The sequence below is a fragment of the Danio rerio genome, chromosome 10 (genome assembly GCF_052040795.2).
Source record: "Danio rerio strain M-AB ecotype USA chromosome 10, GRCz13ab, whole genome shotgun sequence".
NCBI lineage: Eukaryota > Metazoa > Chordata > Actinopteri > Cypriniformes > Danionidae > Danio > Danio rerio.
This window is the reverse complement of record NC_141030.1, coordinates 36,634,669-36,659,417: the sequence shown is the minus strand read 5'-3', so window position 1 is coordinate 36,659,417 and position 24,749 is coordinate 36,634,669. Positions and strand designations below refer to the sequence as shown.

At 37.8% G+C, this 24,749-nt stretch overlaps 3 protein-coding genes across 11 annotated transcripts in view; 2 read left to right on the top strand and 1 right to left on the bottom strand.

The window, feature by feature from the left end:
- Positions 1-5,061, top strand: part of cux1a (cut-like homeobox 1a) — a 259,039-nt gene extending 253,978 nt beyond the window's left edge. For all 8 annotated transcript variants that reach the window (XM_087270994.1, XM_087270993.1, XM_087270991.1 and 5 more), the window contains one exon: positions 282-5,061. In XM_087270994.1, the coding sequence (XP_087127120.1) occupies positions 282-726 (445 nt within the window). In that variant the 3' untranslated portion in view covers positions 727-5,061. The remainder of the gene's footprint in view (positions 1-281) is intronic.
- Positions 5,062-5,481: 420 nt separating this feature from the next.
- Positions 5,482-11,608, bottom strand: dnajc30a (DnaJ (Hsp40) homolog, subfamily C, member 30a). Its single transcript, XM_087271023.1, has 2 exons — positions 10,602-11,608; positions 5,482-8,477 (listed from the first exon to the last, which is right to left on the bottom strand). Exons 1-2 carry the CDS (start codon positions 11,578-11,580, stop codon positions 8,470-8,472), a joined length of 987 nt encoding a protein of 328 aa, XP_087127149.1. The 5' UTR covers positions 11,581-11,608; the 3' UTR covers positions 5,482-8,469.
- A 2,728-nt stretch (positions 11,609-14,336) lies between these two features.
- Positions 14,337-23,498, top strand: kctd7 (potassium channel tetramerization domain containing 7). Of its 2 annotated transcripts, none has more exon segments than NM_001045333.3 (4): positions 14,337-14,778; positions 17,837-18,006; positions 18,184-18,362; positions 21,958-23,498. In NM_001045333.3, coding segments are annotated over 4 exon segments (1,023 nt in total). In that variant the 5' UTR covers positions 14,337-14,481; the 3' UTR covers positions 22,335-23,498.
- The last annotated feature ends 1,251 nt before the right edge of the window (positions 23,499-24,749 follow it).

Below are 24,749 nucleotides of genomic sequence, written 5' to 3'. Positions count from 1 at the left end.
CCACGTAATTTATTCTTTCAAGCTTTCGAACTTATCTGAGTTCTGTTGCATGGTTGTGCTTCATTTATTTATTTAACTACAACTGTTTATTAACAACTGCTTAGTAAGTTAAGGGTTTGATACTGATTAGAACTTGAAGTGGCCATGAGGTCTTAAAATATTCAGAGAAGGTCTTTAAAAAGTCTTTAAAAGGTGTTGAAATGACCTTTAGGATTCTTGCATATGCCCTGTGTAATTCAATGTATCTGTTTTCCTCATGAGTCTCGCTCTTGTTCTCACAGGTCTCGTATCCGGCGAGAGCTTTTTATCGAAGAGATCCAGGCAGCAGCAGGTGAAGGTGGATCTCCATCTGCACGGCCTGGAAAATCTGGAGGCGAGGGAGAAAACAGCTGCGACGGCACTGAGTCCGACAGCACGGCAGAAGGCCGACCGAGTGGCTCAGAGGAGCGCAAGGGCTTCCTGGAGAGCCCGGGCCTCGGCCACAGAGAAGAAGATGGCGAGGGCGAGTTTCCTAGTGCCTCGGGCACCAGCCGGCCACGAGGAGGCATCATAGACAGCCTGTTCGGCATCCCCGAGTCCATATCCGTCACCAATGCTGCCACGACCCCCTGCCGAAATCCAAAGGATAGCAGTCTACGCAAGAAGAAAGCAGCCAACCTCAACAACATCATCCACCGGCTGGAGAAAGCGGCGAACCGAGACGAGCCTCACGAATGGGAGTTCTGAGACTCCGCCGCCATCTTGACGTTTTATTCTCACTTTGTCCCTCACTGAGCTAACCCGGCCAAGCCTGGTGCACACACACCACCGGTCAACCCAAGGGTTTTCCATTTGCTGTTTCGAAGTGGGCTTTCAGAGACAAGAACAAGAAAAGGAAACGAGTTTTTAGTCTGTTTATTTTGTGAAGCACTTAACAGCCCTGCTGGCCACAGGACTGTGACACACCATTGGCTAATGGTGACGACACAAAACTGAAAAGCACAGGAGAGGGAGCGTTCCCACGAAATCTTCTCAAGACTGGCGACAGTCACAAAAAACACACTCACACACTATGATCTCACAGTGTCTCTATTTCTAGTAGAGACGTTCTCACCAACTAGCTGAATAACTGTTACAATAATTTATCAGTTCTCAAGACTCTTGGGAGTTTCCTCTTTTGTATACCGTACGCTTCGGCCGTGAGCAGAGACTAGGTTTCTAACCAAAACATTTAAAAGTAAGTGTTGGCTGAAGGAACACGGGTGCACCGTCCCCCACCTGCCTCTCCCTCCCTTCCCCAGAGGAGGCCATCCAATGGCTATGCAACTCTAGTACGCAATGGATTCCAGAGTAATGGAAGCCGCATTATTTTCACAGTACGGAAACTTCTCCGATGCGAGAAGAAAATCCTTTTTATAGCAATTAAGTTGCCACCGAGAGATTGCACAGTCAGTTGACTCTAAACAGCACTCCTTTCGATTTTACACGCCAACGGCCTAAAAGAGAGAAAAAAAAAATCGAAAATCACGCAAACGAAAACAATTGTCATAAGAATCCACGTATCACGCAAAAATTCATTTCGTTCTTGTAAGGTCGATGCAAATGGGAGACGGGAGATATTTCGTAACTCGATAGCTAAGTGTCAATTTTTCTTCTTTTATTTAGGTCTCTTGTAAGGGTAGCGCTCCTTTATTTCTTTTCCATAGCTTTAATCACCCCCGCGACTTGCGTTTTAAAGCTCGCGGAGGTCTTGTTTAATAACAAACGTCATTTTAGGCCAAAACAAAGACAGATAGTGAAGAAAAAAAGGATTTGTACAGTACTTTGAGTAAATATTCCTGACGAGATATTTTTTAAAGAGAATGAACAAGCCTGATTTTTATCCTCTTATAATAGAACCATACATCAGAGACCTCTAACCAAGTTGGGCGGTTTGGAATTACCATTCTAATCCAATATCCATGGTGTTATAAATTCTAATTCTATGGTGTGCACTGTATGGGCTGGTCCTCAGCACCAGGGTACCGGACGCTCTCGTGCAAACTCGAAACTTCAGGTTTTTCACCAGCTTCTCCACTCATTGTTCACCCAAGCTTTTCACGGCGTCCACGAGTATGTTCACCTGTCCTCCGAGACGACTGGAAAAAAAACAAAAAACTTACGAAATGGACTTTAGTTTTCTTCATACTGTAAATGACGGAGGACTTTTCATCCACAGTTCTTGTTTAACACACATTTTAAAAAAGAGGAAAATATGTCGATTGTGAATGAAAAGCTCTTTTAACGTTGGCAACCTGAGGTGAATCGCATGCGTCAGACGACGCTGCAAGGACTTGGCACCTCTGTAGAAATGTTCTTTCTCTCCTGAATCACCTTTTCGAAACCTGCTCACTTTTCACCTCCGGCCCTTGTGTCATTGTATGCAGTTGATTTAGTGAACGAAAGCGCAGATCGCCGGTGCCACGCGCTCGTCTGCGTGCGAAACCTTTGAGTGTGCGGGTGTTTGTGTGCGTGTGATTGTTGACAAGAGTGATCTATATTTGTATATTACTACTACTACTCGCCACAGGCAGTGGAAGCAAACACCTCCTCACGTCCCTAAGCTATTTAGCAGTCCTGCAGCATATCACATAGTACGTTTAAGTTCTTTTTATTTACGCGCATAAACTAATGGTAGATATTTTTTTTTTCCGTTTGTTTGTTGGTGTGGTTTGCTTATTTATAGATGCTGTCTTTTACATATTGATGTCTTATATTGTTATACGTGTTCTTTTTTTTGTAATGGAAGGGACTATAAAAGGTCAGGTTACATATTTTTAGACTAATAGACTGCCGGCAGTATTGGATTACATTTAAATGATGTACTTTTGATACATGTCTATTGATTAATTCTGAAGATTATCTCTTTTTTTTCCATATATTTTACTCGGTTAGTGAGCTGGATGAACAGTTTCTACGTTGACAAAGGAAGCAGAATTCTATGTATTGCATTAATGATTTTAATTAGTACGCATTTTAGATGTTTTAACGAGATGACAATTCAAGGCGAATTGCGTTTGGCTGTATTCACTCTACAAATGACGCTCTTGAATTAGGTTTTCAGGTGATTAACCTGCGAACTTCCTGAGATTACGTTTATTATTATCGCAATCAAGCTTAGTTGCTACAATGAGCCAGTGAACAACTGGTAGTTAACGTCACTGAAAATTTTAGCTGTCGCTTTGAGCTGCACCTTGAGGAATTGGACTTTTTTTTTTTGTTCTTTTTAAGTAGGAATGAAATTCACTTGATGTCGTTTGGTTGCGTTAAAAAAAATTACGCCGACGAATCTCGAAGAACGCCGTCGGCTTAAAACTACCTTTTGGCCTTTTTTACGCGTGCCAATGAATGATTCAAATCAAATTTGTCTCTTTAAGACCTAACGAAAGCACAGAGAGATACTACGTGAACCAATCGAAAAATATGAACACGTCAGAAGCCCGCGACTGTTTCTCGAACTTTCTCTCCACGTCTAACATTGGAGTGCCTTCACTGAAAAAAACTGTTCGCTACTATAATTGCGTCGTCTTCATTCCACGTTACTTAATCGGAAAAATACCGTGTGTCAGATCATAAAACTACGTTTTTAGCAATCTCCGCCAGCAAGTTTATATTAATAAGGTCTCATATAGTCTCAGGTCATAACATTCAGTACTTTTAGGGTGTCTCTATCGTTTTATCTGAGAGAAAACAGCTGTCCCAGGATTCAAGCTTGTAAAACATACAAAAACTAAAAAAACCAAAGGCAATTTTCGATCGGTTAACGCCACATTTACTCATCCCAAATGTGTTTTAATCATGTCTAGGCATTCATCATATGTTTATAACCATGTTATTGTATTTTAACGGCAAGTTTCCCCTACGCTGGAGGAAGTTCACAGATGGGATTCGGCTTGTGGAAACTCTACTATAGTGTGGACCAAATTGTCAAAGCAGACAAATCAGCTTGTAAAGACTCTTTTTTTTTTTCTGATCATAAACATGTGATCTCAATTGAACACAGAAGAAACACACACACACACACTTTTAGGAGCACATTCAGATCTGGTCTATATTAAGGACGCCTTTTTATGTCCGTCACGTTCTTCTCACTGACTGAAACGTAACTGTACTGTCGATTTCATGGCATGAAAGAAAAAAAAAAAACAGACAGATGTCCAGCACTTTTTTCTCTGCTTTTTGCAAATATTTTTCTATGGAAAGTATTGCAGATGACTAAAAACACATCAACAATAACGACTGCACAGAGACAGCACGTTTATATGATTTCTTAAAAAAAAGGACAAAAAAATCAACAAAAAAAAATAGAAAAACTAAGCAACAAAAAAAAATAGATAAATAAATAACGATCATCATTATTGATATTACATTGGTAGTCACGAGTAGCATTAATGTAGATATTCGTCCGTAGCTTAGTTGGCTAGTGATGTCATAATTGTTACCTCGTTTATTCCCTCACACTTACATCACTTCCTGAGACAGTATGTTCTTTCTTCACCTGAGACAGTATGTTCTGAACAGCCACAATTTGTTTCATCGTATCCCAGATGGAGATCCATTTACATTCATTTCTGTTTGTTTGTTTTGAAAGTTGTGTAGTTGTGTTACATGTGAGGCGAGCACGACGATTATACATCTGTCTCAGCGAGAGCAACACTTTAGTATCACCATTCATTTCGACCAACAATCTATGGAAATGGGATGTCTTGATCATGACATGCAGATCTCTCTCTCTCTCTCTTTCTGTTGTTGCTCTGTATGCTGTATTATGGGTAATATGAAGCCTTGTAATGAAAAATGACAGGCAGCTCCCGACACAAGCTGGTATCCTATAGATTCTCCTTAGGTCTCTCAAAGCTCAGGTAGAACCTCGGTTTAGCACAGTCCTTTTGTCCATTAGTTTGTTGGTGACACTTTCCCTCTTAACACCTGCTAACGACAGTTGTATGGTTTATTTTTCTATGTGTCATGGTTTTGAACCACAAGATGGAGCTGAATCCTCCATTTTACCTGAATAAAGACTCTTCCACTTTGTTCTCTTGATATGTATTCAGTTCGGTTGGTTTTTCCTTTGTGTATCATCATGTAGTCTTGTATTCTGTTCCCAGCGCTGTTACAGTTCTAATCCAAATTGAAAAAAGAAGCAATATCACTGTTTGAAATTCATTATTATTATTATAATTATTATTATTATTCCTCATTACCACCATAGGTGTATTAACTGAAGTAAATATCTTTTGTACAAACACATCACCACTGTACTCTGCATTTATTTGAGCGTTTCTTATGTCGGAAACTTGAAACTAATGTTCGAAATCTATTATTTATATCATCATGTGTAAATGCTTTTATGAGTATGTACACTCACTGGTCACTTAGGTGCATAAGGTTGAGCTCCATTTTGTTTTCAGAACGTAATCCTACAAAAACATTACTCAAAGATTTTGGTCTACATTTGCAAGATTTATCAGCAAATCCATATTTATTTATTTTTTAGAAATTGCATTGAGTGATATTTCATGCTACTAATTATATTACGATAATTCATTCATATTTATCCGCTTATCTGGGGTCGGGTCGCAGGGGCAGCAGTCTTAGGAGAGAACCCCAGACTTTCCTCTCGCCAGACACTTTCTCCAGCTCCTCGGGGGATCCCGAGGCGTTCCCAGACAAGCAGAGACATAGTCCCTCCAGTGTGTCTTGGGTCTTCCCCGAGGCCTCCTCCTGGTGGGATATGCCTGAAACACCACCCTAGGTAGGCGTCCAGGAAGCATCCGAAACAGATTCCCAAGCCACCTCAGCTGACTTCTCTCGATGTGGAGGAGTAACGGCTCTACTCCGAGCTCCTCCCCGGTGAAAGAGCTCCTCACCCTATCTATAAGGTAGTGCACTGCAAAGGAAACTCAAATCGGCGACTTGTATCCGAGATCTTGTCCTTTCGGTCATGACCCAAAGCTTATGACCATAGGTGAGAGTAGGAACGTAGATTGACCAGAATATCAAGAACTTGCCTTTTGGCTCAGCTCTCTCTTTACCACAACGGACCAATACATTGACTGCATTACTGCTGTATCGATCCGCCTGTCTATCTCACATTCAATCCTTCCCTCACTCGTGAACAAAACCCCAAGATACTTTAACTCCTCCATCTTGGGTAAGAACTTTCCTCCAACCTGGAGATAGCAAACCACCTTTTTCTGGTGGAGCACCATGGCCTTGGAAAAGGTGGTTTGCCATCTCCAGCTTGGAGGAAAGTCCTTACCCAAGGTGGAAGAGTTAAAGTATCTTGGAGTTTTGTTCACGAGTGAGGGAAGGATTGAACGTAAGATGATTACTGTGATTTTACAGTAGCATAATAAAAATAGTCATAAACACTTTCAAGGGACAAAGTCTTAATAATAATGATAATTCCTTACATTTATATAGCGCTTTTCTGGGCACTCAAATCGCTTTACACAAAGGGGGGGAATCTCCTCATCCACCACCAGTGTGCAGCATCCACCTGGATGACGCGACGGCAGCCATTTTGCGCCAGACCGCACACCACACACCAGCTGATTGGTGGAGAGGAGACAGAGTGATGATATGCCAATCATGATATGGGGAGGGTTAGGAGGCCATGATGGACAGAGGCCTGTGGGCAGATTTGGCCAGGATGCCTTAGTTAAACCCCTACTCTTTTTCAAAGGACATCCTGGGATTTTTAACAACCACAGAGAGTCGGAACCTCAGTTTAACGTCTCATCCGAAAGACGGCGCTCACTGAGCAGTAAGAGTCCCCATCAATATACTGGGGCATTAGGACCCACACAGACCACAGGTTGAGCGCCCCCTGCTGGCCTCAATAACACCACTTCCGGCAGCAACCTAGCTTTCCCATGTGGTCTCCCATCCAGGTACTAACCGGGTGCAGCCATGCCTAGATTCAGTGGGCAACCATGTGAGAGTTGCAGAGAGCTAGCTGCAGACCAGTCTTGTTTTCTTTTTCTGTTGAACACTAAAGGAGGAGGAAACCTGTAACCACTCACTTCCATATTATTCGTTTTTCCTACAATAGATGTGGTTTCAGGTTTACAACATTTTTCAAAATATCTTTTGTGTTTAACAGAAAAAGAGCAAATCTCAAGGATGAGTAAATGATGGCAGAATTTTAATATTTTGGGTCAACAATCTCTTTAAAGTTAGTTTCTGTAATTTGGTGTTAAAATACTGTAGTAAATGTCCTAAATATAAGCTTTATAGCGTCACCCGTGATGTGGCTTTAATCTTATATGAATGTGTGACGTTTTTCCACTGCCACTTTTCTGGAAGTGGACTGCAGGTTTGAAACAGCTTGACAGCAAACCATCAGTAGTTTTCAGGAAATTGTGAAAATTCAGCTTTTCTTGGTTCTTCATTCTTCACATTATTTCTTAAGGCGTTCCCTGAACTCGTTGGCTCCTCCAAAAGAGATTAGATAACGGAAGCTGCACAATCAGCTAAAACGTTGGTGACATCCATTTTCGTGCGAACATAATTGGCAATACATAATGTGTCACCAAAGATTATTGATGTCACATCCATGTGTTGCGAGATAAGTCGATTTAATTATTGCGACAGGTGTACATTCTATCGAATGCAAAGAGTACTCTACTGGACTGAGATCTGGTGAGAAGGCCATTCGAGATCTCTGAACTTGTTGTCATATTCAGGAAACCAGTTAAGGGTGATTTAAGCCTTGTGACCTGATGCATTATCTTGCTGGGAGGGTCCATCATAAGAAGTGGTCATTAAGGGATGAACTTCAGCATTACTCAGGTAGGCTGTGGCATTTAGATTATGCTCAGATGGTACTTGGGTGACCAAAGTGTTAAAACAAAAACTGCCCCACACCAATACACCAACCAGCCGTTGATACAAGGCAAGATAGATTCATGCCTCCATAATAAATTCTGAACTGACCATTGGAATGCTGCAAAAATTGCAACTCGTCAAATAAGAAGCATTTTTTCCAAATTTCTGCTGTCCAGTTTTTGGGGAGTCTGTGTGAATTGTGCACCTGGAGTGCTCCTCTGCTGTTGTAGCTCATCTGCTTCAAGGAGATGCTCTTCTGCAGATCTTAGTTGTAAGAACTGTTGAGTTTCATTTTTTTCTATTGGCTCAAACCAGTGGTCATTGTCCTCTGGAATCGACAGGGTATTTTCGCACACAGAATTGCCACTTGCTGGATCAGTTCCCTTTTTTCAGACTGTTGTCTGTAAATTGTAGAAATTGTTGTGCATGAAAATCCTAGTCTGTGAAATATTCTGGCATCAACAACTGTCCCGTTCAGTCATATAAATCCTCCTTCATCCCTGTTCTGATGCTCAGTTTGACCTTCAGCAGATCTTCTTGACCATGTCTACACAGTGTTAATGCATTGTCATTAGCTAATTGGATGTTTTCTTTGGTGACCTTCATCTCCTGACTCCTTCATTCATCTTTGGAACAGAAATGAAGATATTTTAGATGAAATCTGAGAGCTCTCTTATCCTCTATATAGAGCAATGGTGCAAAGACATTCAAAGTCCAGAAAAGAAACTTACATACAAACAAACTTACATTCCATGCAACTTTAGTGGTCCAAGTATAATCATATCAAAGCTAAAAAAAAAAAACACTTGTGTGCCATAATAATCTGTAAAAACATTGTCCCCCCATAAAAATAAACCCAAAGAGTGTTTCTAGAATATTGAAATAATTTATTTACTTTATTGACAATATACATATTCAGTTATGTATTTAAACATAAAGGCACATATAAATTACATTGCTGTAATTTCAGTTTATCCCCACAAAATGAGCTCCGAGCTTATGTTAGCAACAATTAGCCAGCCATAACCCTATTTTCGAACATTTTCCTCATTCTGGCATATAATCAAATGACACTGATTCTGGACACAACACTTAACAGCTCAGATGAAGTGAACCCAGACAAATAACAATAACAAACCAAGGATCCTTGTGCAAAATAGTGCTGTGTTTACTATCAATTTAGATTAATTGTTTATTCAACATTATTACTTTAAATAGTTTAACAGATGAGGTAGAGCACAAACGTATAGCTATACTATAACTTATCAATTCTTTTCTGTTGACTCGTTATTTATTACATAAAACTATTTATATAAATGTATGGATTATAAATGTTACATATATATATATATATATATATATATATATATATATATATATATCCTTAGACCCCGCCCATTGACTTGTGTCCTTTGTAGTGGACACTGCTTTTTCATGAATTTTCTTTGAATTTTTGAGCTACTCTGTCAAGTCCTGTTGTACTGTTCAGAGGAACTGGGCTTTCTAGTGATTTGTCATTTGATTGGCTGGCATGCTAGGAACCACTTCTTACACTGCTTCCAAAATGGCCGACATACAAAAAAGCACATTTTATGGGAAGAAGAGAGGTGTGTAAAATGTAGCTTTTTAAATGTTTTTTTTACTATTATTATATATATATATATATATATATATATATATATATATATATGTTTATTAAAGTGTCAGGAACAATACATTAGCTTTTTAAAACTGTTAACTTGTTTGTTTTTCAAAATATCATCCTTTAAATGTCCACTATAGTGGACACCAGGACCATCTTATTGTAATTAATGACTGCATGTTGTAGGGGGCAGAACTGAAGCAGAGAGGATTCTTTAGAAGATAGATGAGGGAGACTCTGATTTAGAGTCTGACAATCAGACAATTAGAGACATTTAAAGGATGACAATCAGTTTTAAATCGCTTTTGTTTTGGATTACCATCACTTTGTTTTGGTCCTGTGCTCCACTACAGTGGACATGCTCTAAAATTAAAAATACAAACAAAATGTAAAAACTCTAAATTGTAGATTTTTTTAACCCAAAGAATGTAGGATATCATAGAAAAAAAAGAAAAAAAATTCTTGGGGTCTCAGGATATATATATATATATATATATATATATATATATATATATATATGTGTGTGTGTGTGTGTGTGTGTGTGTGTGTGTATATGTATATATATATATATATATATATATATATATATATATATATATATATATATATATATATATATATATATATATATATCGTATTTATATCTCAAATAATTAACATTTCTAATTGGTATCCTAAAGTATTTATCTTCTTGTTAATTAAATGTATGAATAAAAATGGTCAATATGATCATTTCCATATATTTCTTCCAAAAATAAAAATGTACTTGCCATTTACCCTTAAGCAGTTAAAAATCTTTTGAGTTTCTATCTTTTGTTGAAAAGGTGATATTTTGACAGAAGTTGAAAACCTGTAACCATTGACTTCCATGGTATGTGTTTTTCCTATCACTATACAAGTCAACAGATGCAACAGGTTTCCAACTTTACTCAAAACATCTTCCTTTCTGTTCAACAGAAGAAACTCAAACAGGTAAGAATCAACTTAATGGGGAGTAAATGATGACAGAATTTAGATTTTTTTGGCGTGAAAGTGTCGCTTTAACAGTTAAAATGTGAGGTCTGCTTCTTCAAGTATCACTTTTTGGAGCTGAACAAGAACACCGCACCTAAAATCACTATCACCCCGAGTATAACTTCCGCCATAACGTCCTTCTTCATGTCCTCAGAGCGTTTCGAGTCCTTCTCCAGCATCTCCTGCATGCGCTGTCTCCTCTGCTTCTCCTTCTGTAGCTGCTCTCCATAATGCGCCTTTATGAAGGTGTCGAAGTCGAAGATTTTCTGCTGCGAGAAACCGACCGTTGACGAGTGACGAGCGCGGCTCTGCTGCCCAGACGCCGGACTCTCTCTGCCGGCGGCGCCTCTGCTGGAGCCCCGCAGGTCCGCTTGGCTCAGAATGCCGCGGTCGTATTTCCTCCGCAGCTCTTTATTGCCCAGGACACTGTAGGCCTCGTTGATCTGAGAGAACCGATGCGTGGCGTCTTCGCTCCCTGCGTTTTTGTCAGGGTGATAAATGAACGACTGTTTATAATAAGCGGTCTTAATCTGCGCATGCGTGGCCGACTGAGACACTTCCAAAATGTCATAATAAGCAGATTTTGATTTGTGTAAGGGCTCCTCTGGACGGCTGTTATACTGCGTGCCGCTATACGCTCTGCTGGAGGACATAAAGTGCCATAAATAATCATTAGGACGTCCATAAGGAGTCTTTTTATAAATGGATCTCCTTAAATGGGAGCGAGCACCAGTATGGCTGGATATAAGTTTTCCCAAACACGAGCTCTTTCTTGAAAACGCGTGAGTTTGCGATGCCTTTGACTTCAGTTTACGATAATCAGTCCATTTGCTGATATTAGAGTCCAGCAATGCGTTAAAGCTGTTTGTTTCTTTACTCCCTCTTGGAGTCTCCACACCGGCCGGTCTCGTTTCGCACAGTATTTTATGCGCTTCGATCCTGTCGAACTCCCAAAGCTGTGGAGATTTTATTAAAGCTGCAATATACGCCGCGTTTGACACTGGTTTATCCAAAAGTGGGCGGTTTGAAAGCGTATAAGCTCCTCTCCCGAACCGCAGTCTGACCGCCGCCATTGCGGAGACTGAGATCAACTATGAACATGTTTCCGCGTGCAGCGAAGCGACCAATAAGAACTGCGCTTTTTTGCAGGTTGAGTGGCTTTCGACCAATGGCGTGCGTTAAGAAAAGTTTCAAGTACACGATTGGTGCGACGTTCATGCTGTTACCACGTCATAGTGATTACATAACAGACCGTAGGTTTTTAAGTGTGCTAAGGGCCACTGATCTTTATAAATAAAACTTCACATTTTTGGTAAAATATCTCATGAACTTATTAAACTGTACCTCTGTGTATTTTTGTTTGTATTCTGTTTACTGTTCTATAGATGTGTAATAAATATGTAGTAAACATGTCCATACATTGTGAATATATATGGGTAATGTATGAATGTAAGGGAATTGTATTAGGTAGGTCTTACTAGTATCGTGTTGGATCCCCTTTTCCCTTCAGAACTGCCTTAATCCTTCGTGGCATAGATTCAACAAGGTACTGGAAATATTCCTCAGAGATTTTGGTCTATATTGATATGATAGCACCATACAGTTGCTGTAGATTTATCAGCTGCATATCCGTGATGTGAACCTCATCCCAAAGGTGATCCATTGGATTGATTTTGTGTGACTGTGGAGGCCATTTGAGTAAAGTGAACTCATTGTCATGATCAAGAAAGCAGTCTGAGATGATTTACTCTTTATGACATGGTGCGTTATCATGCTGGAAGTAGGCATCAGAAGATGGGTACACAGTGGTCATAAAGGCATGGACATGGTCAGCTAGAATACTCAGGTAGGCTATGGTGTTGACACCATTATACCACCACCACTAGCCTGAGCCGTTGACACAAGGCAGGATGGATCCATGCTTTCATGTTGTTGATGCCCAATTCTGACCCTATCATTCGAATGTCCCAGCAGAAATCGACACTCATCAGACTAGGCAACATTTCCAATCTTCTATTGTCCAATTTTGGTCAGCCGGTGTGAATCGTAGCCTCAGGTTCCTGTTCTCAGCTGACAGGAGTGACACCTGGTGTGGTCTTCTGCTGCTGTAGCCAAACTGCCTTGAGGTTGGACATGTTGTGCATTCAGAGATGCTCCTCTGCATACCTCGGTTGTAACAAGTGGATAATTTGGTTACTGTTGCCTTTCTATCAGCTGGAACCAGTCTGGCCATTCTCCTCTGACCTGTGGCATCAACAAGGCATCTGTGCCCACAGAACTGCCGCTCACTGGATATTTTCTCTTTTTCAGACCATTCTCTGTAAACCCTAGAGATGGTTGTGCATGAAAATCCTATGGCACTAACAACCATTCCACGTTCAAAGTCTAAAGTTTAAATCCTCTTTCTTCACTATTCTGATACTTGGTTTGAACTGTAGCAGATCATCTCTGACCATGTCTACATGCCTAAATGCATTGAATAGTAGCCATATCATTGGCTGATAAAAAATTTCCATTACCGAACAGTTTGAAAGGTGTACCTAATAAAGTGGCCAGTGTAGTGTAGGTATTACAAAGGAATTATCATTATATATAGATCAGTGGATCAGTTTCGTTACAGTCTATGATCAGTTTCCACTGATATATATTATAGATATATGTTCTATATTATTGATTAGTGGTCGTATAGCAATACAAAAATACAAATATGGTTATCACAATAATATTACATACAATATCTGTATCACAGAGAGATGTAAAATATTAAATAAATGTTATGTGCCTTGAGGGAAATGTTATATCACAAGAAATATCATTATCCTAGTCCTCAACAATGTCACATATTTTATGTAGTTTCTATGTTTCTATTAATGATGATGATTTAATTTAATAAAACTATTTAAGTAGAAGGCCGTAGTGTATGTGTGGGAATGAGTGTTTATGGATGTTTTCCAGTACTGAGTTGCAGCTGGAAGGGCATCTGCTGTGTAAATCATATGCAGGATAAGTTCATTCCGCTGTGGCGACCCCTGATTAATAAAGGGACTAAGCTGAAATAAAATGAATGAATGAATATCTAAATAAAATACAATATTTAAATCTTTTTTTTCAAAATAAATACATTTTAGCTAAACAGAATGAGGGATACTTACAAACTGTATATTTCCCAAATCTATTTTTTTCACTAATGCAATACCAAACATATAATAGTATAATTATGCTGTTGTTTAGAGAAATTGTATTATTTCTCAAAACAATGTACTATTACCGCTTTTATGTTTACATTTCTAGTTATTTTATTTTTGTTAAGTGCTTAAGCTATTGTTCTCTTCAATATACAGTATCTTTATTATTAACAGTTGTTTAATAGACAGTTATTCGTAGTGTTTTAAGTCTAAACATTGTGACATCGTATTTTTATTATTTAACTAGATCAGAAAAATATCTACCTAATTATTTTAGTATGATTATTACATGAAAGATTAAAAAAACAGCTAATAAAATGCATTTATGTAAATAACAATAAAGTAAAATTAAAATAATTTAATGAAAGTGTATTTAAAACTTTGTATTCCAGGTCAAAGCATATTGTGTGTGTTTTATTTGCTTTATTTTGCCCAGTTTGTTTAACTGCCCCGTAAAACGAGCAAATATCAACTCTGCCCTACATAAACGCTAAGCCAGAGGAAATGCGCGTACACAAGTTACGCACGTTTGTAAATCTCTATTTATGTTTACGCCGATAGCGGAGTGATATCTGAAAACATTCCGGCAGTGCGCTTTTACCTACGCCACCTGCGTACGCGTTTTATCAGCGCACAAGAGCAGCCTCACATCCACCTGACCGGCCGACAGACCACACCTCTCGCTCGGGGTGCGCTGTGCAACCCAGCCGCCTTTCTGGACATCAAAACAGTCGCTGACAGTGTGGGCCTTCATCTCCACCATCACCGAGCCTGCTGTCGGGTGTGTGCATGCAGCATAATGGAGCAGGAGAAACCCCGAACGGAGAACCGCCTCCGCTTTCCTTTAGCGCTGCAGCTCCGCTCCAAATGGCAACATCACGGGTGAGGAGGTTCGCGCAGGAGGGGCGGACGGTCCCTCCTCAGCCCAGAGTGATGGTGGTGTTTTCGGCTGCGAATGACTCTGAGAAACCGGGGGATGCGATGTCGGGTGCGGACAAAGGAGAAGAGGAGTACCGCAAACCAGCCATTCCTGTTGCTAACCTGAATCTAGCCAAATCCCTTCACACTTTAGACGCACCTGAGGAGGTAAAGTCGCCGCGGTTTAACAGGGGATGTGCTATTTTTATCACTGTACTATAAATGTGATTAAACTGTAAGATACCTGTGAGTTTAATTGTTTTTTTTTTCTTATAAATAAGATTAGATCATCTGGAAAATCCGCGTCAAAGTTTTCCAGCGCTTTAATCATAGCCGTTTCCATAGGCAACAGATATATTGAGCGTGTTTGCCTCCTTATTGGCGCTTTCTGATTGGTTGATTTTGCCAGTAGGGCGACTCTGATTGGTTCCCGTCGCGTGTCTGTCAAAACATTGGCTGGATTAAAGTAATCGCGCTGTGCGAAGTCCTCGCTAAAGTTGTCGCCGCAGAGTTACTGCTGATAAACCCGATGTGACCTGTTAGGATGTGTAATATGGTTGGGTTAACACCTTTGTTTATCATTTCTAACGGGGTTTTAGAGGAACTTCAAATGTAACAGTATTCAAAGGAGACTTTAACCCTTTAATTACCTGCTCTACCAATAGTTGACCATGTTTTGACTGTTTTAAAAAAGGGTTAACACACACAGCATTGTTGTTTTACAAGAAAATCAAACAAAGATAATCATGTTGCACTACTACACTTGAAGAAAACATGTTAAATGAGAATCTGAAATATTTTATGGCATACGTCAAAAAAATAAAGCTGATTTAGCGTTAAAAAATTTTTATTTTATTTTTATTTTTTTAAATAAATTGGTCTTACACTTTATATTTACTGATTTTTCATAGTATATGTATTAATTCTGGTACTTTTACCATAAACCGACATTTCAACCTCTACAAAATAGTTGATATTTTTGTAATTATGGGAGGTTGAAAAAATGCATTAAGTGTGTTAACTAGCGACATTATGAGTTAATAAATGCATTCCAAAAATGTTTTTGTTGGTGGGGCAGGTGAAATATGTTTGTTATACAGTACCGTTTAAAATTTGAAGTCAGAAAGATTCACTATATAGGCCTATATATGATTTAGTACTGTTGAAATGGACACAATGGACAGAAAATACATTTATAATGTTAAAAAAAGAAAAAAGAAGTGCTGTTTTTTTAAAATGTTATGAATCAAAGAGGGCGACGCAGTGGCACAGTAGGCAGTGCTGTTGCCTCACAGCAAGAAGGTCGCTGGTTCGAGCCTCAGCTTGATCAGTTGGTGTTTCTGTGTGGAGTTTGCTTGTTCTCCTTGTGATCGCGTGGGTTTCCCCCACAGTCCATAGACATGCGGTACAGGTGAATTGGGTAATAAAGTATGTTTCTTTTAAAAAAAATCGTCATATTAGAATAATTTCTGCAAGATCATGTGACACTGATGGTTGGAGTACTAGAAATCCAGCTTTGCCATCACAGTAAGAAAATAACATTTGAAAATGGGTGTTTTAACCCTTATGTACTTTTGGGGATGTTTTCATCCACTCTGGAGTGCTTTTGTGTCTTAATTTGGCCACAACTTTTTCTGTTTTAGCTAGCAGAATACTTTTTGGTGACAAATCTTATTTGAGAAATTCTTTGAATTTATTAAAAAACTCAACGATACACTCTGGGCAAATTGACTACCCTTTTGTAATGTTAGGGATGAACACATCCACTGAATTAAACTGCTGTAAAAGTGCATCAGATTAATGTTATTTTCATTTTTCTGTAAATTAACCTCAGTCCTGATCAAAAATACTAAATTGCTTAGAAAATTACAGGATTTTAACTGTTTAATTGCCAAATTCATAAATGATGTCATTTATTTGGTGATTAAACACATAAATTGACATATTTTCAATATAAAAAGTAATTGTGGGCTGGATTTATTTTTCCTTTTATCAAAGTCTTGGACATGTGAAACAACATTGTCTTTAACACTGTTTTTGATTAATTTTATTTTTTTCTTCCTAATTTACTGTTGGTGGCTGTTTTTGCCCCATTGACTTTCATTATAACCACATTTTATTATTACGCAACCATAACACCATATAATCATGCAATTTCGATTGTAGGTGGTTTCCCCTGTTGGGAAGAGGTAAAATTAATAATTTTTACTGTTGATCACTGTTGATTACTGTTGATACTGTTAGCACCATTAAGCCTTTAGAAAATCCTGTGCGAATAAAAGCTTAATTTCTGGATTTTATATGGAGTATAACATGCAAACTAAAGTGTGTGTGTCTATGAGTAAGAGTGACCTTTACGCACTTACCTAGATGTGTGTGAGAGAATCAAAATATGCATCTCGGCTATCAGAACTACATGGAGTAAACAAAAACAAAGTCTGTGTATTTATGCATCATCAAATGTGTTTATAATGGAAGTCAATGGGGCAAAAACAGCCACCAACAGAAAATTAAGGAGGAAAAAATGAAAATCTAACAATGCATCAAAGCCAGTGTTGTTACTAATCATTCACATGTCCAAGACTCTGATATAAGTTAAAAAAATCCAGTCCACAGTTACTTTTTATGTTGAAAATACGTGATTTTGTGTGTGTTTGTTTTTTTCACCAAATCAGTGACATCATTTATGAATTTGGCAATTAAAGAGTTAAAATCATGTAATTTTTAAAAGCATTAAGTAGTTTGGGATTAGGGCTTAGGTTGATTACCAGATTTCTTCAAACAAGATTGGTTCAATTCAATGGATGTGTTCATGTCCAACATAACAAAAGGGTCGTCAATTTGAACAGTGCACAAGGGTTAAATAATAGTCATATTTTTCACTATTACTATACATTAATTTTGCAAGGGCTAGTGATTCATCGTTTTTATCACCAGTTGACCCTGTTGTTTATTAGATCTATATAGTGCACTGCATTGAATTAACTCATATACTTATAGTAGTTACATGTTTTTCTTACATTGATTATTCTATTGGCCTTATTTTGTAAGTCGCTTTGGGTAAGAGGATATCCCAAATTATTAAATGTTAAATGACAGTATGTTGTAATCCTTGTTATGACTTTAAAAACATAAAAAAATTCTTACCAACCCTAACCTCTCGATCGCTAGTGAACATTGAGACTGATGTAAAAATGTTATTTCCGTCGCTCCTCTTTCTCCACAGTTTCCTGAGGTCATCCCCTTGAATGTAGGAGGAACATATTTCACCACTCGCCTGTCCACCCTGCGACGTTATGAGGACACTATGTTGGCCGCCATGTTTAGTGGCCGCCACCACATTCCCCGAGATGCAGAGGGACGATATTTCATCGACCGGGACGGAACATATTTTGGGTAAGTGTTTAGATTAGTGAATATCTGATTATGGTCGCTGCCTAGAATCCAGAAATACAAAGTAAACATTTTGAATAGCTGAATATAGCGTTTGGTGGATTACTTAAATAACTGCTTGATATCCAGTTAAAAATGACATGCTTATATGAAGCTTTGTATATACTTCTCTGGCTTTAGGGATATTTTGAATTTCTTGCGCGAGGGTGAGCTGCCTCAGAGGGACCGTGTTCGTGCCGTGCACAGGGAAGCTCAATATTATGCTATTGGACCTCTTTTGGAAAACCTGGAAGACACACAGCCTCTCACTGGAGAGAAAGTGCGACAAGCTTTTCTTGATCTCTTGCCCTATTATAAAGGTAATATAAATTATTAGAGGCTTAACTACATAAAAATGTATAGGTTTTTGTGAGAGCACAATTTTTTACATTAATATATACACTACCTGAGAAAAGGTCTTGTCACCTATCCAAGTTTTAGGAATAACAAATAATACTTTGACTTCTAGTTGATCATTTGGTATCAGAAGAGGCTTATATGAAAGAAAAAGGCCTCTAGATTACACTTATTTTACCAAAATAATATATGATCATTTCTTGATTTCCAATTATTTAATTAGGACAGTAACGTCTGACTCTATCCAGACAAAAGACTTGTCACTTAACAGAAATGATGTCCATCATCAACAGAAATAGAGTTCATCAAATTTCTTTGGATTCATCTTCAATGCCTCCTCCTTCATCTTACCCCTGGCATGCTCAATAATGTTCATGTCTGGTGACTGGGCTGGCCAATCCTGGAACACCTTGATCTTCTTTGATTTCAGGAACTTTAATGTGGAGGCCGAGATATGAGAAGGAGCGCTATCCTGCTGAAGAGTTTGCCCTCTCCTGTGGTTCGTAATGTAATGGGGAGCACAAATGTCGTGATACCTCAGGCTGTTGATGTTGCCATCTACTCTGCAGATCGCTTGCACACCCCAATACTGAATGTAATCCCAAACCATGATTTTTTCTTCACCAGACTTGACTAATTTCTAAGAAAATCTTAGGTCCATGAGGGTTCCAATAGGTCTTCTGTAGTATTTGTGATGATTGGGATGCTACTCAACAGATGATTCATCTGAAAAATCTACCTTCTGCCACTTTTCCAAATGATCAACTAGAAGTCAAGTTATTATTTGTTGCTCTTACAACTGAGATTGACGACAAGACTTTTGTCAGGTAGTGTAGAGTTATTGGAGTTATTATAAGAAAAATTATTGTGAGCTGCCTGAAATTCTAATTAACCACAATTTTTTTAAATTCTAGTCTTCCTGCACAATTCTATGTAGGTTTGTAACACATTTGCATAATACCAGAATATGCTCGTTATTGACTTCCTGCAAACAGCGTCTATTTTGACCCTCATGCTGGGCTGTTATACCTGAGGTTTAAACTAGGGGTACACGAAACTGAAAAACATGCAATATTTCTTGAAATAACATTTCCATACAAAAAATTAGGTCCCACTTTATATTGTGGCCTTAATTAATATGTAGTTACACAGAATTAATAGTTTGTTACAATGTACTTGTTGTGTAAATACATGCATTTACAGTGCACTTATGCTTGATTAAATACCTGTATGTAATTACATCCGTAATTAACTTTTGTAATTACATTTGTAAATACATTGTTGATCATCCCTTACACCTTAACCTACCCTTAAACCTACCCATACCACCAAACCTGTCCTTAACACAACCTCTATCCCAACTCAAATGCACCACAATTGTTCTCAAATACATTATAAACACAATAAGTACATTGTATTTGTTTTTTGATGTAAGTACATGGTAGTTAAGGACTCTTAATATAAAGTACGACCAAAAATTATATTTATGTTAGTTGTTTTTAAATAATATAATTTTGTAATGATATTAATAAATAAATACAATAAAAAATACAATATTTTTTAGATCTAATTCAGAGAAAAAAAACAATGTCAAGCTGCAAACATTCATTCATTCATTCATTCATTTTCTTTTCGGCTTACTACCTTTATTAATCTGGGGTCGCCACAGCAGAATGAACCGCCTACTTATCCAGCACGTTTTTACATAGCGGATGCCCTTTCAGCTGCAACCCATCTCTAGGAAACATCCACACACACAAACACACACTCATTCACACTTATACATTACGGACAATTTAGCATACTCAATTCACCTGTACGGCATGTCTTTGGATTGTGGGGGACACCAGAGCGCCCGGAGGAAAACCACGCGAACGCAGGGAGAACATGCAAACTCCACACAGAAACGCCAACTGACCCAGCCTAGGCTCGAACCAGCAACCTTCTTGCTGTGAGGCGACAGCACTCCCTACTGCGCCACTGCATCGCCAGCTGCAAACATTTAGTCTTTAAAATACTACAAATGAGGGAAAACCTCAGCAGATATTCTGACTGATTGGCTGTTGTTATTTTTCTCTCTCATCTCGAATTCCACCATAAGTATTTATTTTCAGCCCTGGGTTTACATTTGGGCCGCTATAGCCAATACCAGAACAGCAAGAGGCGGGGCTAAATATAGTAAGGCCCCATCTGATTGGTCAAATTTAAATAAACAACCATTGCACAATATAAATGTAAGTTATCACATCTGCGATAGGGATTTTACACATACTATTGTCGCGATAGCGATAATTTTATTATATATTCTGCTGCCCCAGTTTTTCGTTTTTGTTGTCGATTTGTCAAGAAGAGGCTGTTTGTTTGTTTTATTCATATATGCTAATTCTACACCTGCATTACTGCTGGTATCACTGTTTATAAGTGCTGTAAGAACACTTTTTTATCAAACTATGTCACCAATCAGAGAATGGGACATTTGGCAAATCAAAGCAGGTTAGACAGATTTTCGAACAAACCATTTTAGACACTGTGAGAGAAGAGATGAGGCTACAATGTATATTTAGAGAAAATGAAAGTGATTTTTTTAGTATATATATTTAGACCTTTAACAAAATTCAAAATGTTTGAAGTAGCAAAATATGCCACTGCCATATATATATATATATATATATATATATATATATATATATATATATATATATATATATATATAATTTTATTTTTTTCCAAAAAAAGTGTGACTTTTCTTGGCTGAGGCTAAATTAAATGTGTCCAAACTTTCATAACTTTATAATCAGGCCTGTAGCCAGGGGGTTTCAGGTGGTTTGAAAGACCCACCCCTCACTGACAAAGGTCCAGAATTTGTCCCATACATCAGCTCATTTGTCCTATTTTGACTGTTATGTCATCATAGACAGTGAAAATAACCCATCAAAAAAGGTTTTAAGACCAAGCGGAATCCTCCGTTGGCTGTCGCTTCGGTCTGACTTCAGCTGATCAGTTTTGGCCAATGCACACAATTATTTTTCATGAGTTCAACATCCAGCTGTGCAAGAAAACATACAATCTCATGTAAGTGAAGTCATGTTTTGCTCCTGTTTTTAATAAAGTAACTTTTCATCTAATTCTTGGGCCCTATTCTTGAAACTGACCTATAAAAAGGTGTGAAGCACCAAAAGCAGCCCACATTAAAATGAATTTGAATACTAATTTGGCTATTGTTGTGATATATGAATTTTCGAATGTACTTTTTGGGTTATGATGACAAACATACAAGCTATTTTAGCTAAAATAGTGCTTAAAATGTCGCTAACATGCAGTATTTAAACCTCATAATTAAATAGTATCCTAAATGAGGCCTATAACTGCAAAAAGGTCCACTTTTTGAGAGAAAAAAAGAACCACCCCGTTCACCAGGCTGGCTGTGGGCCTGATAATGAGACATGATATTGTATTTTGTCATATCATTATCTGATAATATATTGTTACACCTTTAGAAATCATAAATAAAACAAGTAATTTTGAATTGACTAAACATTGCTCCTTTTTCTGCTCTAGAAAATCTCGAGCGCATCGTGGAGATCGCGAAACTCCGTGCCATGCAGCGGAAGGCACGCTTTGCGAAACTGAAGATCTGTGTGTACAAGGAAGAGATGCCCATCACCCCTTATGAAAGACCGCTGTTCAACTCATTGCGTTTTGAGCGCTCTGAGAGTGAGGCCAAGCTGTTTGAGCACCATTGTGAGGTCGACGTGTCCTTCGGGCCCTGGGAGGCAGTGGCGGATGTTTATGACCTTCTGCACTGCATAGTAAGCGATCTGGCAGAGCGGGGAATCTCTGCTGACCAGCAATGCATCGGCGTGTGCGACAAACACCTCATCAACCACTACTATTGTAAAAGGCCCATCTATGAGTTTAAAATCACCTGGTGGTGAAGGTGAGGTGTTTCATCAGGAACAGAAAGGGATGTTTGCTGTGGTCTACATGAAACCAGCAGGACTCACAACGAGTGGAAGAAACTACAAGCTTCTGAATAAGATGGCTGTTATTATTGCTGTTGCTGTGGTTTGCAACCCCAAATTTCCTTTATGGGCAGCTCTATTGATTTTTTGTTTTTGTTTACCTTCCTTGTTCCTTTAGAATAAACCCAAAATTGTTTAATTCAGTTGTAAATCTACAGGGGTTTTCTGGGACGTCCTCAGAGGAAGTGAACTGATGTGAAACAGTGTTTTTTTTAAATTATTATTATTATTATGACATCTCTGCAAAGTATGTTTTTGTGTTAGATGTATTGAATGTATTAACAGTTCGATCAAGACTCAATCAACTGCACTCCTAATGGGAAATCGGAAATTTGTCATTGCTTGTGATGCATTTCTTCAGAAGGAAACCTTTCTCCTCTTCAGTATTTTTGATATTGTTTTACTCCATTTGTTTTATTTATATATACGTTGGACCTGATCTGTGTTATGTTGCCAATAATGAGCATTATAGATCACGCAATCTAAGCAGAAGCTGACTTAATTTAGAATACCAAGGTCTAGCATTTATAGCCACCCAAAGCTTCACATAAAGCCTTCAGAAAAAACAACACACCCCTAGACAAGCATAACATTTATTTTTTAATTTAAAAATACTTTTGTTTTTAGAATAAGCTTTTAGATTGAACATAAAATGTCCTAAATATGAGTACATTTAATTAAAACGATACTATACAAAGACTGTTAGCCAACTTTCTGCAGGTTAAATAGCCTATTTTGCTACTTTGACACTTTATGAAATTATTCTCTGCTGCCAAATGCATTTATTCATGCTTGCCATAACCCTCAACGATTGCATTATTTGTTATTTCATCCATCTGAAACCTTTATTCGTTTCGGTCTGAGAGCTGTGAAGGCCACACAAAGTTGCATGAGCTCTCTTGTGTTTTGGCAGCAGAATATGTCACAGCCATGCTTCTGATAATCCTAACTGAGCTCAACTTTGTTGCTCAATCCGATGCATATTTGTTCTGTTGTACATTTGATGAAGACAGTTTGTATTGCATTATTGTACTGGCTCTTATTGTGCTGATAATAAACCATATATTTTGCAATCTATAAAAAGCATTTCCCACATATTTTGAGCGCTATGAGATTGTAACTTTATAAAAAAAATTCTAATGTTTTTGTAATAGTTTTTTTTTCTTTCTTTTTTATTATTGGATTCAAAAACAGTCAAAAATAGAGTGCAGAAACTTGGAACATTAGAAAAAAATTTTGTTACAATCTGTGTTATACAGATAAGAAAGAAGAAGAAAAAAAAAACTTTTTGACTTTTAAAAGACTTTGTTTTTTATGCTCATTAAAAACAAAATATATGACTTATAGTCAATTTAAAAAATAGCCAGAAAATGATTTCCCCCCAAAACTTTACACATAAATTTACAAAAAACTTACCCATTATAATAAAACGATTAACAATGTACTGAATGCAAGATTTAGAGTTGTAATAAAAAAATATTACGCCAAAAGTATTTAAACAAATATCAACATTTGTCTTTTCTGAGAGATCTTTACATGGTTCTGTCCAAAATAATTTAACAATTACATTCACAAGAAAAATGCACAATGATTTCTTCCAAGTCACAAAATATACTTTTGTTTTTTTTTTTAAATATCTTATGTACTAATTTTTTTGTCTTTCAAAAACATAACAATTTAGGCCAAACTCAATCCAAACATAATTTTGCACAAACTGACTAAGACATATCAGATATACAGTGAATCAAATATAAAGCCATAAAATTTACACAAAACATAAAACTTATACAAAATACCTTGCAGACATCACAAAGAAACCATGTAAGGGGTTAAATAAAACCATATTCTTGAAACATATCATACAAATGTCTAGCCTTCTCACCCTTCATTACTTTTTAAAGCTTCTACATGGGTGGCAAACTCCCCTTTAAAGGCAATCCATTGAGGAGCTGTTTTCAAAATTTTGCATTTATGAATGAAGAATTAAGGTAAAATAAGTAAACAAATTGCAGTTAGGTCATCCTCTTTGATGTCCAAATGTACTCCAAATTCCACAATAATTGTTCCAACAAATAGAGGGAAACATTGAAATATATAGTTTTACCCAGTTGTCTGTTTTCAATATCTTGCATATATTTACTCAAACTATTACAAGGATAGCGTCTATTTGAAATTTTATATGTAATTTATTTTACTTTGTTATTTAGCAAATACTTATGTGGAAGATTCCAAGTAACGTCTCAATTAATGTTATATGTGGACAGCCATTTAAAAGAAGAAGCTGGAATTGTTTTATGGTTACGTTTTCGTGAATGTTGACATTTCGAG

Coding starts and splice junctions, on each gene's coding strand:
- dnajc30a (XM_087271023.1), bottom strand. CDS start 11,580: ATGGCGGCGGTCAGACTGCGGTTCGGGAGAGGAGCTTATACGCTTTCA.